The sequence below is a fragment of the Siphateles boraxobius genome, unplaced genomic scaffold (assembly GCF_051911475.1).
Source record: "Siphateles boraxobius isolate OS27281-9 unplaced genomic scaffold, OSU_SipBor_1 8, whole genome shotgun sequence".
Classification (NCBI taxonomy): domain Eukaryota; kingdom Metazoa; phylum Chordata; class Actinopteri; order Cypriniformes; family Leuciscidae; genus Siphateles; species Siphateles boraxobius.
The window spans coordinates 1,169,368-1,187,221 of NW_027509208.1; the positions used below are offsets into that span (position 1 = coordinate 1,169,368).

The following is a 17,854-nucleotide window of genomic DNA, read 5'->3' on the forward strand; positions in this document are numbered from 1 at the left end:
CATGTTGTAACAGGGGTGTTTCCTTAAAGTTAAGCCTTATAGACAAACAGTTCCAAAGAACTTGTCCTATTGGCTTCCTGTGCGGCATTTATTTAACCCAATATTTGTCCACAGCGTGTCCTGAAGCTTGATGTGCATCCATATTCACTTAAATGCTCTGTGATTCATCTGATAAATGTGCTTTAGATTTGTCAGATAAACTTGCTTTTATTTCCACAATTAACAAACTCTGATTTAAATGCTGAATTAATGCAATTATTTGGGCATGAATTAGAACAGGGTGTGGTGGTGGTACTGTATGATCTGATTATAAGACACTAATAATTCCTCATAATAAGTTGACTCATATGGCTTAAATCTCTGTTTAGCATCCAAATATATACTTCTATATAATAATAAAATCAAGGATGTAACTAAATTCAGCCTTAAAATTTTTTGTTTTTCTATTTATTGCGCGCACACACACACACACACAGACACACACACACACACACACACACACACACACACACACACACACACACAGACACACACATATACAGTATATATATATATATATATATATAACTTCAGAATAAGATTAATTTATTAATTAACATTAGTTAATGCATAAGGTATCATAAACTAAAGGAACAACATTTTATTGCAATTTATTAATCTATATTCATGTCAATTTATAAATATAATATTGCACTTTGATAATTAATGTCTGTTATATATATATATATATATATATATATATATATATAAAATAATGTTGATTTTAACAACATTTTAATATTAAGTGTAATAAAAGTGTATTAGGATGTGTAGAAATTAACAATATTAATAAATGCAGGAAAAGTATTTTTATTAATACTTCACTATAGCAATTAACTAAAGAATAACATAATAGAATATTATTGTAGAGGTGCCACATTTAAATAACTCTTTTGAAAAAGGTTCAAATATATCTTGATATTCTCTTCCATTCATATAAGTTTTTTTTTTACAAAATAAACTATACCTGTATATATAAATATATATTTATGAAATGTATATGCAGATTTAAAGAAAAAGCCTTATTTTCTCATTAAATTATAGCTTTTTTATCACATGCATCCAATATTATTCTGAAAAGGTATTTGTGACACTATATTTGTAGGCATTTTTGTAGTTTTATAGTTACTTACACTTTGTCTCTTTTCCCAAAGCATTCCTATCTGAACCGTCTGAAAGAGATCAGGGACACTTTGGAAATGTCATCGTTTTTCAAAACGCACGAGGTAAACAGTCACTCTTTTGTCTATCATCTCAAGACACATTAGTTACACTAACGACCATGGCGGAACTAATAAATGCAACCTTTTACGCACACATGTGATAAGGGCATGTGATAATGGGGAAAATGTATAATACACAATAGCATTTATGCAGAGACCAGCTCTGAAGTAATTCTGTTTACACTGGATGCTTAAAGGTAGAAGAGATGCTTGGTTGTATGCATTACACAACCTCTTTTAATTGACTTTAAAGACAAATACACTAGATAAACTTCATGCATTGACAGTGTCAGAACTTTGTTTTAATACAAGGAGGTAGAGCAGGCTATGCAAACACAGAGCCGTGCTTATTCACATTAATAGATAACAAAAACAAACTGTATGGTGGAAAACAGGGCACAGTTATGCACAACTGTCTATTAAATAAGTGAGTATATGTTTGCTGCACAAATATGATGGAAACAGGATCTCTGTGTCAAGTTTACGAGTGAATTTGTGATGAAACATTTAAAGATGTTTGACATTTAACGTATTTCCGTGTAACTCTTCCCCTCTCTCGTGCTCAGGTGATTGGCAGTTCTCTATTATTTGTCCATGACAAACGGGAGCAGGCAAAAGTGTGGATGATAGACTTTGGGAAGACCACACCATTGCCGGAGGGGCAGGAGCTGTGCCACAGGGCCACCTGGGTGGAGGGTAACAGGGAAGACGGCTACCTCTACGGCCTAGACCACCTCATAGACATTATTTCCCATATGCTAGCTCCTAAACCCCACTAGAGTAAGAGGATTCGATCTTCTCGCCCGCACTACAGTTCAAGACCTCGCTGGGTTCCCCCTAAAGCCATCCTAACCGATCGCCCTGTCTCACCAAAAAAGAAAACTGTAAAACAGAAAACCAGCCGCAATGGCCTTTAAACGAGTGTGTATGTTTGTAAACTTGTAGATGCTGTACATATAGTGTAAATGCCAGTGTTTTAGTTCAAAACATGTGTGAATAGGATCTTTGCAGCTAGTGCTTTAACAAACGGGTGAATCTTAAAGCCACACTCCCTTTATGTGCGTTCTCTTCAACATGCTTGTGTTACGGAAATGTGTAAAGCACTTGCAGCTGTTTTACTCACGATCGTCTTAATATTTTGTTTTTAGATGCTGCAGAAAAATGTTAAGAAATGGTTTTTTTATTCTCACCTAAAGGAACCATTTCTTATTTGAAACAAAAAACTAAAATGTTATATATATATATATATATATATATATATATATATATATATATATATATAATGGTAAAGCCTAACAATCAGATCTACCACAAGATGTTTATTGAGATATATTTATATTTTTAGGATTCTAACAATATTCAGTAGTTTTATAGTTTTTTTTACCCTGTTAAGATAATGTTAATGTACTTTTAGATAAGTCATTTATACTGAGTGCCTATAGTAGAACAAATTAATTTATCCAATTTGGTGGATGGTCTTACGCTTTTATACTTAAATTCTTCATACTGACATTCCTTAAATTCAGTCTCCATTTTTCTGCCCAAGTAGGGCTGGGTATCGACACTGATTTTCCAATTCGGTTATGATTCTTGATTAGGCTACAATTAACAAGCTCTCAATTCAGTCCAGACTTCAATCCAATTTAATATAATTATAACGGCTCAGACCTCACCTTGCTGTATTTTTTGCAGAAGGCAAAAGGAAGGTGCCTAGCTGTCATAAACGACCAAAACCATTGAGTTTTCAACTCTGTTCTTGTAAAAAAAAAATTTTTTTTGCACAGTAGACAAATAACATTCTGTACCTTCAAACATAAACTAAATTTGAGTAACTTGTATTTTATTTTTATATATATTTTCCTGGAGTCCCACTAGTCAGGTGCCATGGGAATTCAGACATCTAAATCGCGTTATACTGGTCGCACTATGTTGAAAGACCGACTCAGAAGAATGTTTTCTTTGTGATTCACCCACTGGTCATATTTTTGTGTGCAACCCCAGACTTAATAGAAACTTTTTTTTTTGGCCGTCATTTGTATTGCATCACATTCAAAACAGATTGCGAACTTTAAAATATTGCTAACTATGATATTAAAAATATGATTTTTGTTTAGTTGCTGTGTCACTGAAGATTGAGTTGATTTGGAGTGAGTAATATTAGCTGAACACAGTGCCATCTGTAGGATGGGAAGCGCGGTACAAATACTTTATAACGCAGCCACTGAACAATTGAGATATTAAGAATCCGCATTAGAATTGTTCAAATGAAGATCATGATTAATTGGAAAATCTATATTTTTACCCAGCTCTATCCCCAAGTGCCCAAAATAATTAATTGAGTGTCAAAGTGTTTTTTAGGAAGTGGCTCCAGTTCAAGGAGATTATTAATCTATCAATACCGGCTTGTGTTATGTTTTCAAGTTCCCTCTTAACACACAATCTGCACTGCTTTTTGCGTTTAAAAATCAGTAAGGCCTGCAAACAGCAACTGTCCTTGGAGTCCCTATGATAAGAGAAAAACAAGAGCTTTTGTAAGACCTACAATATATTTTTTTATTAATACAGACTGTGATCATAATCCTCACATCCGTTGACCAGAAATGTCAAGCATTCCACGCAAGTTCAAACATTGCAGATTGTCACGAGAGCCTTAAAATAATGTTGTTCTTCCTTTGAAAAGTGCCTGAGGGCGCCGCTCGATGCAGTGCCTCTGAATGCTGATTCACCATTCTTCTGAGCGCATCATGTTTGAGAGAGGTGATTGTTGTTTGCATGACTATTTGCCATGCAAATGAACCATCCCTGCTTACCGCCAAACAATGAGATAATGCTCAAAGCAAAATATCATTGGAGATAAAAACTAATTTGTTGGTCAGTATGGAAACCATGTGCTGACACCAGCATAAACGCAATCAGTGATTATTGGTTGTTGATTTAGCCCGGGGCGAGGAACACCTACTGTACAGGTCGGGACGTCAACCACACACTCCAGTCACACAGTAAATGTTATTGATGGGTTATAGGCCTCGACCCAAATGTCACCACACTGTTTTTTTTTTTTTACCCGTCATATATTTGTGACAAGATTTTATTGTTGTTAAATGAATGACCTTTTATCAATGCAAAAGGAACAGAGAGGACAAAAGGTCTCAAATCCCTGTCCTAAAACCACGGTTCCCTAAACACGCTTAAAGTGGGTAGGAAAAAGGAAATAGGTCAAATCATAGCTGCTGTAAGACATTTTTTTAATAGGCCTGCAAAAATAAAAAATAACACTGTGTAAACACCATTAATTGCTGTTAGATAGCCAAGATATATATATACACATATATACATACACACACACACACACACACACACACACACACACACACACACACACACACACACACACACACACACACACACACACTTAAGAACCCTAAAACGTAAATAATATAATATTATATATAAATATTTTTTAATACACGGCTTTTAAAATACAGTCAGGAAACATTTTTCATTCTTCAAACACCATCATAATGGTGTAGTTATGCCATGTACCACATGATGTGACACTAAACTGAAAATAATGAATGAAAAAGGCGACTTGTTTGGAAACTCAGATTATTCGTGCATTTGATTTGATGGCATAAAAAACACTTACAGCAGCTTTAATCAGGTCTATTTACCCCAAATTGCATTTTTTCCTGTACTAAATCTTAAAGCCAGATGTACTTTCTCCCTATCAAGCTAAAACATGAAAGTATGGCTTCCCCTGCTGTTTATGGTGCTGTATTACAGAGAACAAACAAAACTGACCAAGTCTTTCTTCTCTCTCTTGACGTTTTACATTTCATGCCATATTTGTGAGGCCAAAAATTGTGGGAATTTCTAGTGGTGTCATACGCATACTCATATTTATATTTTGTTACATTTTTTTTTCACAAGAACACTAAATGTAGCTGCATTGTTTGTTTTTTTCTTGTTTGTTTGGCTTCCCATATCTTGGTGACGTAGTGGTTCACTGTAATATAAGCTAAGCTCATTGCTATGTGTAAAAATAATGTGCAAACGTCTTCAGAGTGCGCTCTGTCTCTTCAAGAAAATAAATCTCTGAAACCAGTGACATTTGAGCCTGTTGCATTTCTGTTGGTCAAGAGCTTGCCGCGGCCTGTTTTACACAAGGAACATTTACACAACATCAAAATGCTCCTGTGACTTAAATATATGTCCTGTGGTCCAGAACCTTTATCTGTTTTAGGAAACTTAAGATCCTGCTGTATGTTTGCCATGTCAATGCAGCAATTAAATAATTATGTTGGGTTGTACAATTTTATCGGAGAAAATGATTTCTTCAAAATCAACATGGTTTGGCTTTTCTTTATCTGGTGATAGATATTTTAAAAAAAGTTTGATAAATAATTGAATAACATAGTTAAACGTAATCTTTTAACAATCTTAAATGGATAGTTCACCCAAAAATGAAAACTCTGTCATCCTTTGAATAAAAAAAATACAAAATCCTGAAAATTCAGCTTTGATCCTACTAGGAATTAATTACATTTTCAAATATATTAAAATGGTTATTTTAAATTGTCATAATATTTAACAATATTCCTGGTTTTTTCTATTTTTAATCAAGTAAATGCTGCCTTGGTGAGCAGAAGAGACTTTTTTTAAAAACATTAAAAATCTTACCGATTCAAAACTTTTCACTGGTAGTAGTGTATACATATAAATACATTTAGACCACGTTCAATCAGCATAACAAAAGGTTTCTGGAACAAATCGCCTAGCCTGCCTTCAAGCACGTGTTTCAACACACCACTAACGCAACTCAAACAGGCTTTGGCCCTTTTTTTGCATTTGCCTTGGGCAGGAACTTTTTAAATAAGGAATGTTGGGACATGTACACTTGTGGAAGAAAACTCAAGACTACATTCAAGGCATTTTCAGGGAGTTCAGAAACAGTGCTCACACACACACACACACACACACACACACACACACACACACACACACACACACACACACACACACACACACACACACACACACACACACACACACACACACACACACACACACTAATAGGATCCCTTTTAAACAAACTGATATGCTCTGGAAATAACTAAAGCAAGTTCTTTTCTCTCAAAGTGAATAGTTGCCACCTAGTGTCTCTCTTGTTTAATGCACTTGGCCTAAAGCTTATTCATAATTCTGCATACTGACACTGACGACACTCACTGCATGCACTCAGTAGTCAGTGGTTGCTGTGCAGTGGTTACATATTTTTGGCATCCATCTATCCTGACCTGATCAGATGTAGGCTATTAGTGTATGGTGCACAAATAAAACTAATTTTATCTGATGACATAAATAGTGGAGGTTAAGCAGCTTATTTAGCATTTTCTTCTCTTGAATAAACTGGACTACCTTATTTAGTCATACTTGGACTGAGTCGCACCGCTGGCAGTGAGCCTCAGAAATATTAGCCTGGGGAGCCGGGAGCTTGGAGTGAGGCCATGCTGGATACTATTGAACCGCCCACCAGCCCCCCCCCCCACACACACACACACACACGCACGCACGCACACACGCACAACTATACTAATAAAAGGACCATACAGCCAAAACATTCAAATATGTATGAAGCCCTTGACCCTCTGCGATACTCTTCCCACAAAGCACTGACATCAGAAAGCAGTACTAAAAAGTAAATTCAGTCATACAAGTGAAACTTCAGAGCAGCAGCTCAGAGGAATAGGCAGAACTCAGGAGAGAAAAAGATTAGAAGACAAGAAAAGTTTGGCAAATAATAATAAAGAGAGAGTATCGACTATTCTCTGCATGGAAGAAGTGAATGCTGTCTTGTTGATAAGGCCTTAAAATTATATATTGAAATACAGCATTTTATCTATAGATCAAATGTACATTCACCTGTCGCATTGAATCGTGGTACACAGAACATGGACATTATAGTAATAATTTGTTCTCGGCAGTCAAAGAACTTTACATGGAAGCGGGGAATCTCCTCAAACAGAATTCACACCACACACCGGCTTTTTGGCGGAGAGGACAGAGTGATGAAGACAATTAGTATATATATATATATATATATATATATATATATATATATATATATATATATATATATAATAAGGAATGTTGAGACATGTACATTCCTGGAAGAAAACTCAAGACTACATTCAAGGCGTTTTCAGGAAGTACAGAAACAGTGCTCACTGATATAAAGGATTAAAAAAAACACCCTTTGGAGTGGACTGGACTTTGTGCAACTTTGCAAACCGTTTTCACGCTCAAACTGCAACATTGCAAACTAAAGAAAGTTTAAAATGTAAAAAAATAAAATAATAATAATAATAATAGGATCCCTTTTAAACGGATATGCTGGAAATAACTAAAGCAAGTTATTTTCTCTCAAAGTGAATACTTGCCACCTAGTGTCTCTCTTGTTTAATGCACTTGTCTAAAGCTTATTCAAAATTCTGCTTATATATATATATATATATATATATATATATATATATATATATAGGCCTATATGGGCTACAGGGTGATTTGATTAAATCTACATCTTGGACTAATCAATAGAATGGCACACTGACACGCATTGTACGGACAGATAGTAATAAATCAATATTTATATATTATTCAAATATTTAAATAATTAAATATGGTCTACTACATCTGATTGGAAAGGCAGCTAAGAAAAAATAGGCCCTTAGAAAACAATCTGCCTGACGTTAAGACCAACGCTGCAACAATATCACAATATTCAAGGGGTTATAAAGCTTTTTCACCTTTTCAACTTTTGTTAGTGTGTAATGTTGCTGTTTGAACATAAAAAAGATCTGCAAGGTTAGCTCAAAGTCTACTCCCAAGGGGAGATATTTTTATTTAACCGAATCAAGAACTACAACAACGACACCCAGAAAACTATCAATACTTCGTAAAAGGGCATAATATTACCAATTTAATGTAGGCTATTAATAATCAGCAATCCAAGTTACATGTCATCCTCTGTTAACTCTCTCACCCGGCACTGTGTGTGTCTTACCTGTAGGCTACCTCGTTCTTCCGATGTTTTCGTTGTCTTGGAGACCTGAGTTTAGCAATCAGCATGAGCAATCAATCAAAAGCATCACGAAGCCATTTTTAATCCAATCAGTTACCGTTTGAGCCGATAGATGGCGCCAAATAGACAGCGCGAAGTGATATGACAATGACGAACACACCGGTGAGATCGAGACATCGGCGTTTGCCTGAATGATTATTTTGTATAGCCTATAGCCTACTTTAATAACATTACATGTGGATGTTTTATTATAGGCCTACCTACAATGTATTTTATTTTATTTTAAGTAGGCTAACTAGTCTTTGTGGAAAACTATCCAATAAATGTAATGTTTAGTTTAGTTCCCCGTGGACCTCAGTGGACTTCCGTGGAATGTTCTGAAGAGAAGCGATGGTACCAATTGTTTATGTTTGTGATGTCATAGATACATAGATATATACATGGGAATTGCATCTCCTGCATTCCTCGCCAGCCAAGACAGTTTGGTAATGAGAGAGGTTTAAGTTCCTGTCAATATATATCCAGACCATGACGTCATCTATTTTATTTCTGAAGCCTAATATCATGAGTGAATATCGAAAAAGATGCGAAAATATGAAATACATAAACAACCGTTTATAAATGTTGGCACTGACCTTTTTGTTTGGCTGACTCTCGTGGTACTCAGTGGACATGATGATTGAAAGTATTGGCATATTTGTGTGGCAGTTGAGTTGTGGGTGTATCCTGTGGATACAAAAAACCTGAAAGTACTATTATAGCTACTTATTATATAAGCGTATTATTATACATAAAATATTATGACAGCAGTTTTGAGTTTTCTTTCATTTTTGTTCTTATGTAGTTATCAGCTGGAGAATGAGTGCTAATATAAGAGCGCCATCTGCTGGGTCTTCAAGTAATAACAAACGTATTTTCCTTCAACAATACTAGGAAGATACTGTATGTTTATACAGCAATTAAAAGATAAAAAAGAATATGTTTATTAAACATGTGCAACATTTATTACATTTTTTACAAATATGAATATAAATCTGCAAACAGCAGCCTACATTAACAAAATCAGCTTTCAGGCAAATAGTGGCACAGGAATTGTTGGCACAGAAACCTAATATTGCAATATTTATTATAAATAATTGACAGGTGCAAATTTTTTTAAAATTCAATTGCCCTCATAAATCATAAACAAATTAAAGGGTTAGTTCACCCAAAATGAAAATTCTGTAATTAATTACTCACTCTCATGTCGTTCCAAACATGTAAGACTTTCATTCATCTTCGGAACACTGATGAAGATCTTTATAATGTATTCTGAGAGCTTTCTGTCCTTCCATTGGCAGCAATGCAACTACCACTTTGATACTTCAAAAAATGTATAAAGAGGTCATAAAACTAATCCATATGAATTGAGCGGTTTAGTCCAAATTGTCTGAAGACTTGATCGATGTATATGATGAACCGCCTGGATTTAGGCTTTTATGTAAAGGATAATGTACATCCAGCCGATTGTTCTCTCAAAATAAACCCCCGTCAGGTTAATGGAAGTCCTCATCTCCCTGTCGGGGGTAACTGTAACTGTATAACTGTACACAAAATATTGATTTGACTGAGTTTTAATATTTTATTAGCTCACCAAATGCAAAACTTCCACGAAGAAAAACAGTTCCTAGCAGGCATTTAGCACTGCTGACTTCAGTAACCCGGATGAGCCTGCGTTATCTGTTTTCAGGGGTTGTTATCTGGGAATAACATACCGCTGGATGGTGCAATTGACCAATCGGAATCAAGTATTCCACAGAGCCGTGTAATAATCACATACATTGATCAACTCACACATCAGTTGTGGTAAACAGAATCTCAAGTATGGTCACGATGTATGATAACCAATGAGAGTCATTCTCGTGTTACACAGCATGTTTGCACTTCAGCAAATACCAATGAAGTTTAGTACAGTTGAGCATCTGTTCGCTGATCAATGTTTATATGTGAATAAAAGCCTAAATTCAATCTGTTCATTATATAAAGCTATTGTGTCTCTTCGGAAAATTTGGACTAAACGGCTCAATTCATATCTGTTACCTTATGTTTTGTTTATGTGTGTGCAGCAGTCGTCCATGAGGGGCGGACGCTTTTACTTTCATTTTGTGTTTTGTATATTTTGTATATTTTGTTCGCCGGTTCCTGCCTCCATCTTCCCATAATAACTCACCTCATTGGTCATTGGCCACCACTTTTTTATCTGTTCTGGACTATGGTGATCTTTTATATATGCATCTCTTCACAGAATCTTCATCTGATTGACACAGCTTAACATGCTTCCTTGAGGTTCATTACAAACTGCAAAGCGCTGACTCACTACTGTGATCTCTGGCCTCCTCTAGTCATTGGTCATGTCATTTCATATATAAGGCAATTTTTGGTCTGCTGCCAAGCTACCTATGTGTTTATATCATGCAGAAAAGTAATGGGCAACACTCTTTGTGTTCTCAGGACTTCTTCATGCTCTCTGTGCCAAATACCCGTACGGAAACAGGAAAAAAGGCATTTCTGTATTCTGCAACTTTAAGTCCGCGCTCGATCAGGCCAATGGGGGTCGTCTGATCAGCGGGTGAAGGTCTCTGCGTGTTACTATCTTTTCTCACAGCAAAGTATTTTTGGTTAAATTCAATACATTTTGTCATATGTATTTACTCGTTATTTCATCTGACTCCATAAATGAAAAGGTTTTAATGATATCTGTGCATCATTAAATGTGAGCGAATGTTTTACTATTCTTTTTAAACTCTTGAATGAAAATAATGTCAAAGTCAATTAGAATAATCAAGTATAACAATTTAATATGTCAGGTAAATGTATCATTACAATTTCATAATCAACTCAAAGATAATCAATGCAAAGCATCAAATGCTCTAGAACAAAGAGGAAAATGTTTACCCGACATTAGAAATGCATGAGGCCGAGAGACTCGGCTCTCAACCTCACGGGCCGATCTCAGATACAGAAAAAGGCCATGAGCTCTCATTGCATTTACTTATATAGACAGACCTCATTTCAAATGTAAATATGGGTTCACAGTGGAAATTGACCTTGCTGTCCCAGGCTTACTGGGGGCAACCATTTGCTAACAGTGGGACACTGTTAACACCTTCTCAGAGCAGAGGGCAATTTGCCTGGAAGACACCCTCCTGTGTGCAAGATATTTCTAAACTCTTAAGAACGTCCTGGTTGCGTATGCAACCCACCGTTCCCTGAAGGAGGGAACGGAGGACGTAGTCGACATCGACTGAATGGGGATCACGCTAGGGAGCCTATCATCTTCGATTACTATTGAACGAGCCAATGGAATTTGGCGTGCGTGATTTGCATCACACACTCCGCCCCCGCGGCGCGGGTATAAATACGGAAGTGGATGCACGCACTAGTTGCTTTTCGCTGAGGAGCCGAGAGTAACCCGGGGTCAGCGGTGGTCCAGCGGTAGTGGCAAGGGGACTACGTCCTCCGTTCCCTCCTTCAGGATGTTCCCTTTCAGTCGATAACGTCAGACGTAGTCGACGTCGACTGAATGGGGATAACCTTTGAAAACGCCACTAAAGCTGCCACCTTCCAGTGCCTAAACAAAAGCCTCCTGATGCCCCCGCAAATTTAAGGCGGGGAAGGACAGGGCTTAGGCCAGGGAAGTCACTGCTGTTCACAGTGGAACAGCACTATTTCATATGTTACAAGAACAGCCTTTTTCCACCTTAGAAACATTACAAAGCTACGTAACATGCTATCTGTTTCTGATGCAGAAAAGTTAGTTCATGCATTTATGACCTCGAGACTAGATTATTGTAATGCTATATTAGCTGGCTGTCCTGCATCCTCAATAAACAAGCTACAGTTAGTGCAAAATGCAGCTGCTAGAGTTCTTACTAGGTCAAGAAAATATGATCATATAACACCAATTTTATCATCTCTACACTGGTTACCTATTAAGTTCCGTATCAATTACAAAGTACTATTACTGACCTATAAAGCCCTAAATGGTTTAGCTCCTGTGTATTTAATGGACCTTCTATCGCCCTACAATCCATAACGTTCTTTAAGATCACTAAATTCGAGGCTTCTGGTCATTCCTAGGATATCTAAGTCCACTAAAGGAGGAAGGGCGTTCTCACATTTAGCTCCAAAACTCTGGAATAGCCTTCCTGATATTGTTCGAAGCTCTGACTCGCTGTCCCAGTTTAAAACTAGATTAAAGACGCATCTCTTTAGCCAAGCATTTACATAATGCTTACCTTTTATACCACTGCTGAATAAGATCAAATGCATTTAATATTATAAAACTTGAGGAGTCTGTAGGTTATTTGTATAAGTTGCATAGTATTTACAGTCATTACGTTCCTGTGTATATTGCGTGAATGACGGGTGGTTGGGTAGATATTGTGTTTTGCGGTAGTTGGTATGCCATACGGAACCGTTGCCACTGAACCTGCATTAACGACGACAGTGGGGCTCGACAGCCTTAGTCAAACGGGTCGGCGCGTATGGTTGGGTTGCGGAGAGATTGTGAGATTGTGGTTGGGTCTCAGCAGCAGGAGGGATGTAGAGGTCAGTAAGCAGGGCTGAGTTGAGTGGGGGACGGAGGGGGGTGACTCTGGGACGCAAGAATCACTGTCTTCATGTTTTTTATCATTTACGCCCGTGTTATGGAAATCATTATGAACAGCAGCTACGCTAATTATTTTCCCTTTTTGCTTTTCTGCTGTTATCTCGGGACGCGAGTCCCGAGAAAAACGGCGTTCGTCAGCTCCAGTTTGTATCCAGCCTTTCACAGAGACTTCAGATACGCCAATCACAAAGCCTGTGAAGAGACGACTCAACACCGGCGAAATGGACCCTCTATGGTGGACGGCACTGATCCTCAACAACTCGTCTCAACACCGGCGTGATTACTTGGACTTCCAAAAGATGGAAATGGATAAATATTCTAAATGTTCCGATCCAATCTGACTTGTAATGCTGCCCGAATCATAAATCATGCACTGTTCCTTCGTTGGCCAGAGGAGAACTGGCCCTCCGACTGAGTCTGGTTTCTCCCAAGGTTTTTTTCTCCATTCTGTCACCTGATGGAGTTTTGGTTCCTTGCCACTGTTGCCTTGGCTTTTGGCTTGCTTAGTTGGGGACATTTAATATTCAATAATATTATTGATCTGCCTTGCTTAAGGTGGACGTTGACTCAATTTTCTTTTAGAAACAAACTCTGTTATATTATTTTCATGTTATCACTGTGAAGCTGCTTTGATACAATCTGTATTGTAAAAAGCGCTATATAAATAAAGGTGACTTGACTTGACTTGACCTGTTCCTACAGGACCGCTGGGAAAGCGTTCCCCGTACATTGGAAGGAAGGGACGCTGCGGAAGCCACGTCCAACCCAGAGGGAGGTAACGTGGAAACTACACATATGAACTGGGCGGAAACCGGGCAGTCTAACATATGGAATGTCACTGGGGTGGCTCCAGCCTAAGACGGGGGAGACACACGGGACAGTGACGGCAGAGAGACTCTGCCGAGGGAAGACACGGGCTCACCGCAGGGAAGCCCGTGGAAGAATACACATATGGGGTCGCCGAAGGGACCGCAACATATGGACCCAGCCTAACACAGGTTCCACACTGCTTACGAGTGGTAGGCCTAACACCAGACGTTCCGCACGTCCGACGTCGGAGGGGTGTGGAGGAACTCAACAGGGTTCAATTTTAAGGGAACTCAACTGAAGTAGAAGGGCGCACGCATCCAGTCCATAGGAGGGGAATGGCGCAGCAAGCCGACACTTGAACCGGGCTCACGGTGAAACTGGCTTCATGAGACGGGAGCCCACGGGAAGCAGCGGTTCAACTAGGTGTCGTCCAGCCCCCAACTCTGGAATCCGTTTTAGCAAAGCATATCGTCAACGCCCAGGCGGTGCACTTCACACTCATCATAGAGGAGCTCAACACCTAAGTGGACATGTTGCATCCCGGATCTTTACCGAAATGAAGGCAAGCACTAAGTGCAACTTTGCATGGAAACATCCTTCCCTCTCTGCTGAATTCCAACAGATATTTGTAGAGCTGGTCTGAGGTCTATGACTTGCATTCTGTACACGTCCAAGCGAACGGACAGAGAAGCCAGGGCTGGATCTGCCTCCTCCAGGGCAGCGCTTGCAGGCTCACCACCTGCTCCTATTACGGGAGAGGTAGGAACCTTGGGCACAATCCGAGCCGGGGTCTCAGCTTGTGAGAGTTAGCCGGCCCAGACTCCAGGCACAATACGTTGACCGAAAGCGAGCAAGTCCCTACCCTCTAGTAGAGACCACGCGAGCAGGAGAACTGACATAACAGATTTTTTTAACTCGCTGCCTGCAGTGGCTCAGGGGCGGTCTCTGCAGTGCAGTCGCACCAGGGACAAGGCCCAAGAGGATAAAGAGGGCCACAAGGATTTACAAGACCTTGCTCCCTCAGGAACCTGACGATCAGAACGTGCTTCTGCATACTTCTGCAACACGATGCGTCGTTTAAACACCGAGGCAACATCACCTTGAGGGTGAAGAAAAACAGCCTACTGCAACCCATTTTGCAGGAAAGAGAGCACTGAAGTGATCGAAAGCTCTCAGGATCTCCTCTGGAGAGAAGACGCACTCAACGACTAGGTTCCACTTCTAAAGGCGTAAGCACGCTACCCAATTCTAGGGGGTGCTCGCAGAAGTGATGGTAACTATCACATGTTCTTGTGATAGCCACCTGAACCTCCGCGTTCAGATGTAAGACCGCCCGGAATCCCCGGGGGAAGAACGCGTGTGCCATCGTGCCCCGTCCCCGAAGAGTTTTCAGGGGAAGTCAGCAAGGCTGTTGATGGGAACCAGGTCTAGTTGGGCCAATAAGGGGCAACTATGAAGACCTGTTCCTCTCCTGACTTGGCACGTAGGTGCAAGTGACGGGCGCAAAAGACAGGAGCATTGCTCAACACAACATGTGAAGATCACTGGGCTTCAGGAGCGTTTTCTGCTCAGCACTTGGGTGTCACAAGTTCACTGAGCTTCAGGAGCATTCCTGCTCAACACCTGAGTGTGATAAACTCACCGAGCTTCAGGAGCATTTCTGCTCAACACTTGAGTGCGAAGAACCTCACTGAGCGACAGGAGCACTTCTGCTCAGCACTTGAGTGTGACAAGTTCACTGAGCTTCAGGAGCATTCCTGCTCAACACCTGAGTGTGATAAACTCACTGAGCTTCAGGAGCATTTCTGCTCAACACTTGAGTGCGAAGAACTTCACTGAGCGACAGGAGCATTTCTGCTCAGCCCTTGAGTGTGCCAAGTTCACTGAGCTTCAGGAGCATTCTTGCTCAACACCTGAGTGTGATAAACTCACTGAGCTTCAGGAGCATTTCTGCTCAACACTTGAGTGTGAGGAACTTCACTGAGCACCAGGAGCATTTCTGCTCAGCACTGCGTGTGACGAATTCACTGAGCTACCTGTGATGAACTCACTGAGCTACAGGAGCATTGCTGCTCAACACCTGAGTGCGATGAACTTCACTGAGTTTCAGGAGCAACTCTGCTCAACATGAAGTGTGATGATCTCACTGACTTGAGCAGGCGCAAGGCGACCCTGAGTCGTAGTCACTTTTAGAAGGCTCACTGGGGTTAAACGCATTTCTGCGGGCCCCCGGGGCAGCTGAGACCCAGTGTTTGTCCAATGGTAGTCCGCTCGGTTTACCCAAACACTGGCGGAAAAATAAAACCGGGGGGGCAACTGAGCGGCCCCGGAATGGTCATGACCCAGCCGGACCCAGGGGATGGAGTCTCCACTTGCCCTGGCTATAACTGTCGTGAGGCTCGATGGCGGCATGATTGAGTAAGCGGGAGGAGTGGAACAAGGCGCCCTCAGAAGCGTCTGACTCCAAGGAGGAGGTGACGGGAGAGTTTGTGACATACAGGGGACGTAACGGCCGCAATGTCTAACAACTCGAGGCACGAATGCCCGTGTAGTCGGGGGTTGCCCAGGCCCCCGTTAAAACACGCCCTTTGTACATGGCCCCTCTGTTGAGGAGGGTTTGGCAGCAGACCGGGATGAACTATAGTCACACAGGGTGAGCTGTTCTGCCACGGTCACCTCGGGGACTCGATTGTGAAGCTAGCGCTGAAGCGGTCACATATGGAGGAAGCCAAAGGCTGCGACTACCGTATACCCCAGGAGCCTCTGAATCTTTTCAGTGGGACCCTTTCTCACTTCAACACCAGCTGAACACATTCTCACTGGAGAGACGTGTTAGACCGAGTACCTCTCCAAAACTGAAAAAGAGATACTCAGCCCGTGGGCGAGATTACTCTCTTCCAGTTGACCTGAAGACCCAACGGGCTCTGGAGCACTCGAGGGGAAGGACACTGCACTGATACTCCACCATTAGACGCAACCTGCCGTGATGGCCTGCGGTGCGGGGGGTAGAGATCCGAAGCACATGTCTTTCAGGTCAAAGCTGCAGACCAATCTTGGGCCAAGATGGTCACGACTCACCACCTAGTAGCACGAAGGGCGAGTCTTCGACTGGCCTTCGTACCGGCTGGAGGGCGGCTATATCAAATCCTTCGCCAGCAGGATAAGATAAACACGCACAAGTCAGGAGCACTTTTGCTCCACACTCGGTGTGATGAATATCACTGAATTTTCAGGAGCACGTCTGCTCAACACCTAATGTGGTGACCATCACTGACTTGAGCGGGGTAGCCGAGCCTGAGGTGGGGCAGCAAAGTAGAGATAGTGGTGTTAGTGTGCAGTGCAACACTTACCTGTCTCCACTAGCGGCAGGGGACGTGAGAAGGCGGACGACCGGGTCCTCGAATGCCCCAAGCTGCCTGTTGGCGACCAAGGGAAGCTGGGGGATGTAAGGCTAATACAGGGTCACACCCGCCAGACTGGCCCACTTGGGACTCAGGAATAGAAAAATTGCTCTTTTTCTGAATATGTGGGTACCGCTGACCCCGTTTTTATAGGGGCCAGCGGCGGAACAGACACACACACATAACAAAAAACTCCAGCCGGCCCTCCAACCAGCCAGAGGGAGTGGATCGGCGACCACTCCACAAGCAACTCCTCCATCCCTGAGAGCCCGTCCAGGTTCAGCGTTTTCTTTTGCGCTGGTGCTTACCACCTGGCTTGGCAGCGCCTGGAGCAGGCTGGGCGCCCCTTCCGCGGCCGGCTCCGCGCCGGAACCTGGGTGAAGGCTGCTGCGATGGTCCGGCGGGAGCTGAGGCGGCTGCGGGCGGACGCCCTCGGCGACGAGCAGGCGGAGGATCTGACCTCGGGGGGCGGGTGAAGGCAGCAGCGTCCCTCCGAGGCAGGATGTGCCGGATGGCCTCCGTCTGTTTCTGAGCTGTAGAGAACTGTTGGGCAAAGTTCTCCACAGCGTCGCCGAATAACCCAACCTGGGAAATGGGAGAGTCCAGGAACCGAACCTTGTCCGCTTCTCTCATATCGGCCAGGTTGAGC

The 17,854-nt window shown here is 41.3% G+C and overlaps 2 protein-coding genes across 3 annotated transcripts in view; one reads left to right on the forward strand and one right to left on the reverse strand.

The window, feature by feature from the left end:
* Nucleotides 1-2,144, forward strand: part of itpkb (inositol-trisphosphate 3-kinase B) — a 31,701-nt gene extending 29,557 nt beyond the window's left edge. For both annotated transcript variants that reach the window (XM_077220915.1, XM_077220916.1), the window contains exons 7-8: nt 1,194-1,265; nt 1,829-2,144. In XM_077220915.1, coding sequence (XP_077077030.1) covers nt 1,194-1,265; nt 1,829-2,041 — 285 coding nt within the window. In that variant the 3' untranslated portion in view covers nt 2,042-2,144. The remainder of the gene's footprint in view (nt 1-1,193; nt 1,266-1,828) is intronic.
* LOC143729596 (uncharacterized) overlaps nt 1-17,854 on the reverse strand; it is a 700,608-nt gene that overhangs the window by 610,304 nt on the left and 72,450 nt on the right. The gene's annotated exons all lie outside the window — the stretch shown is intronic.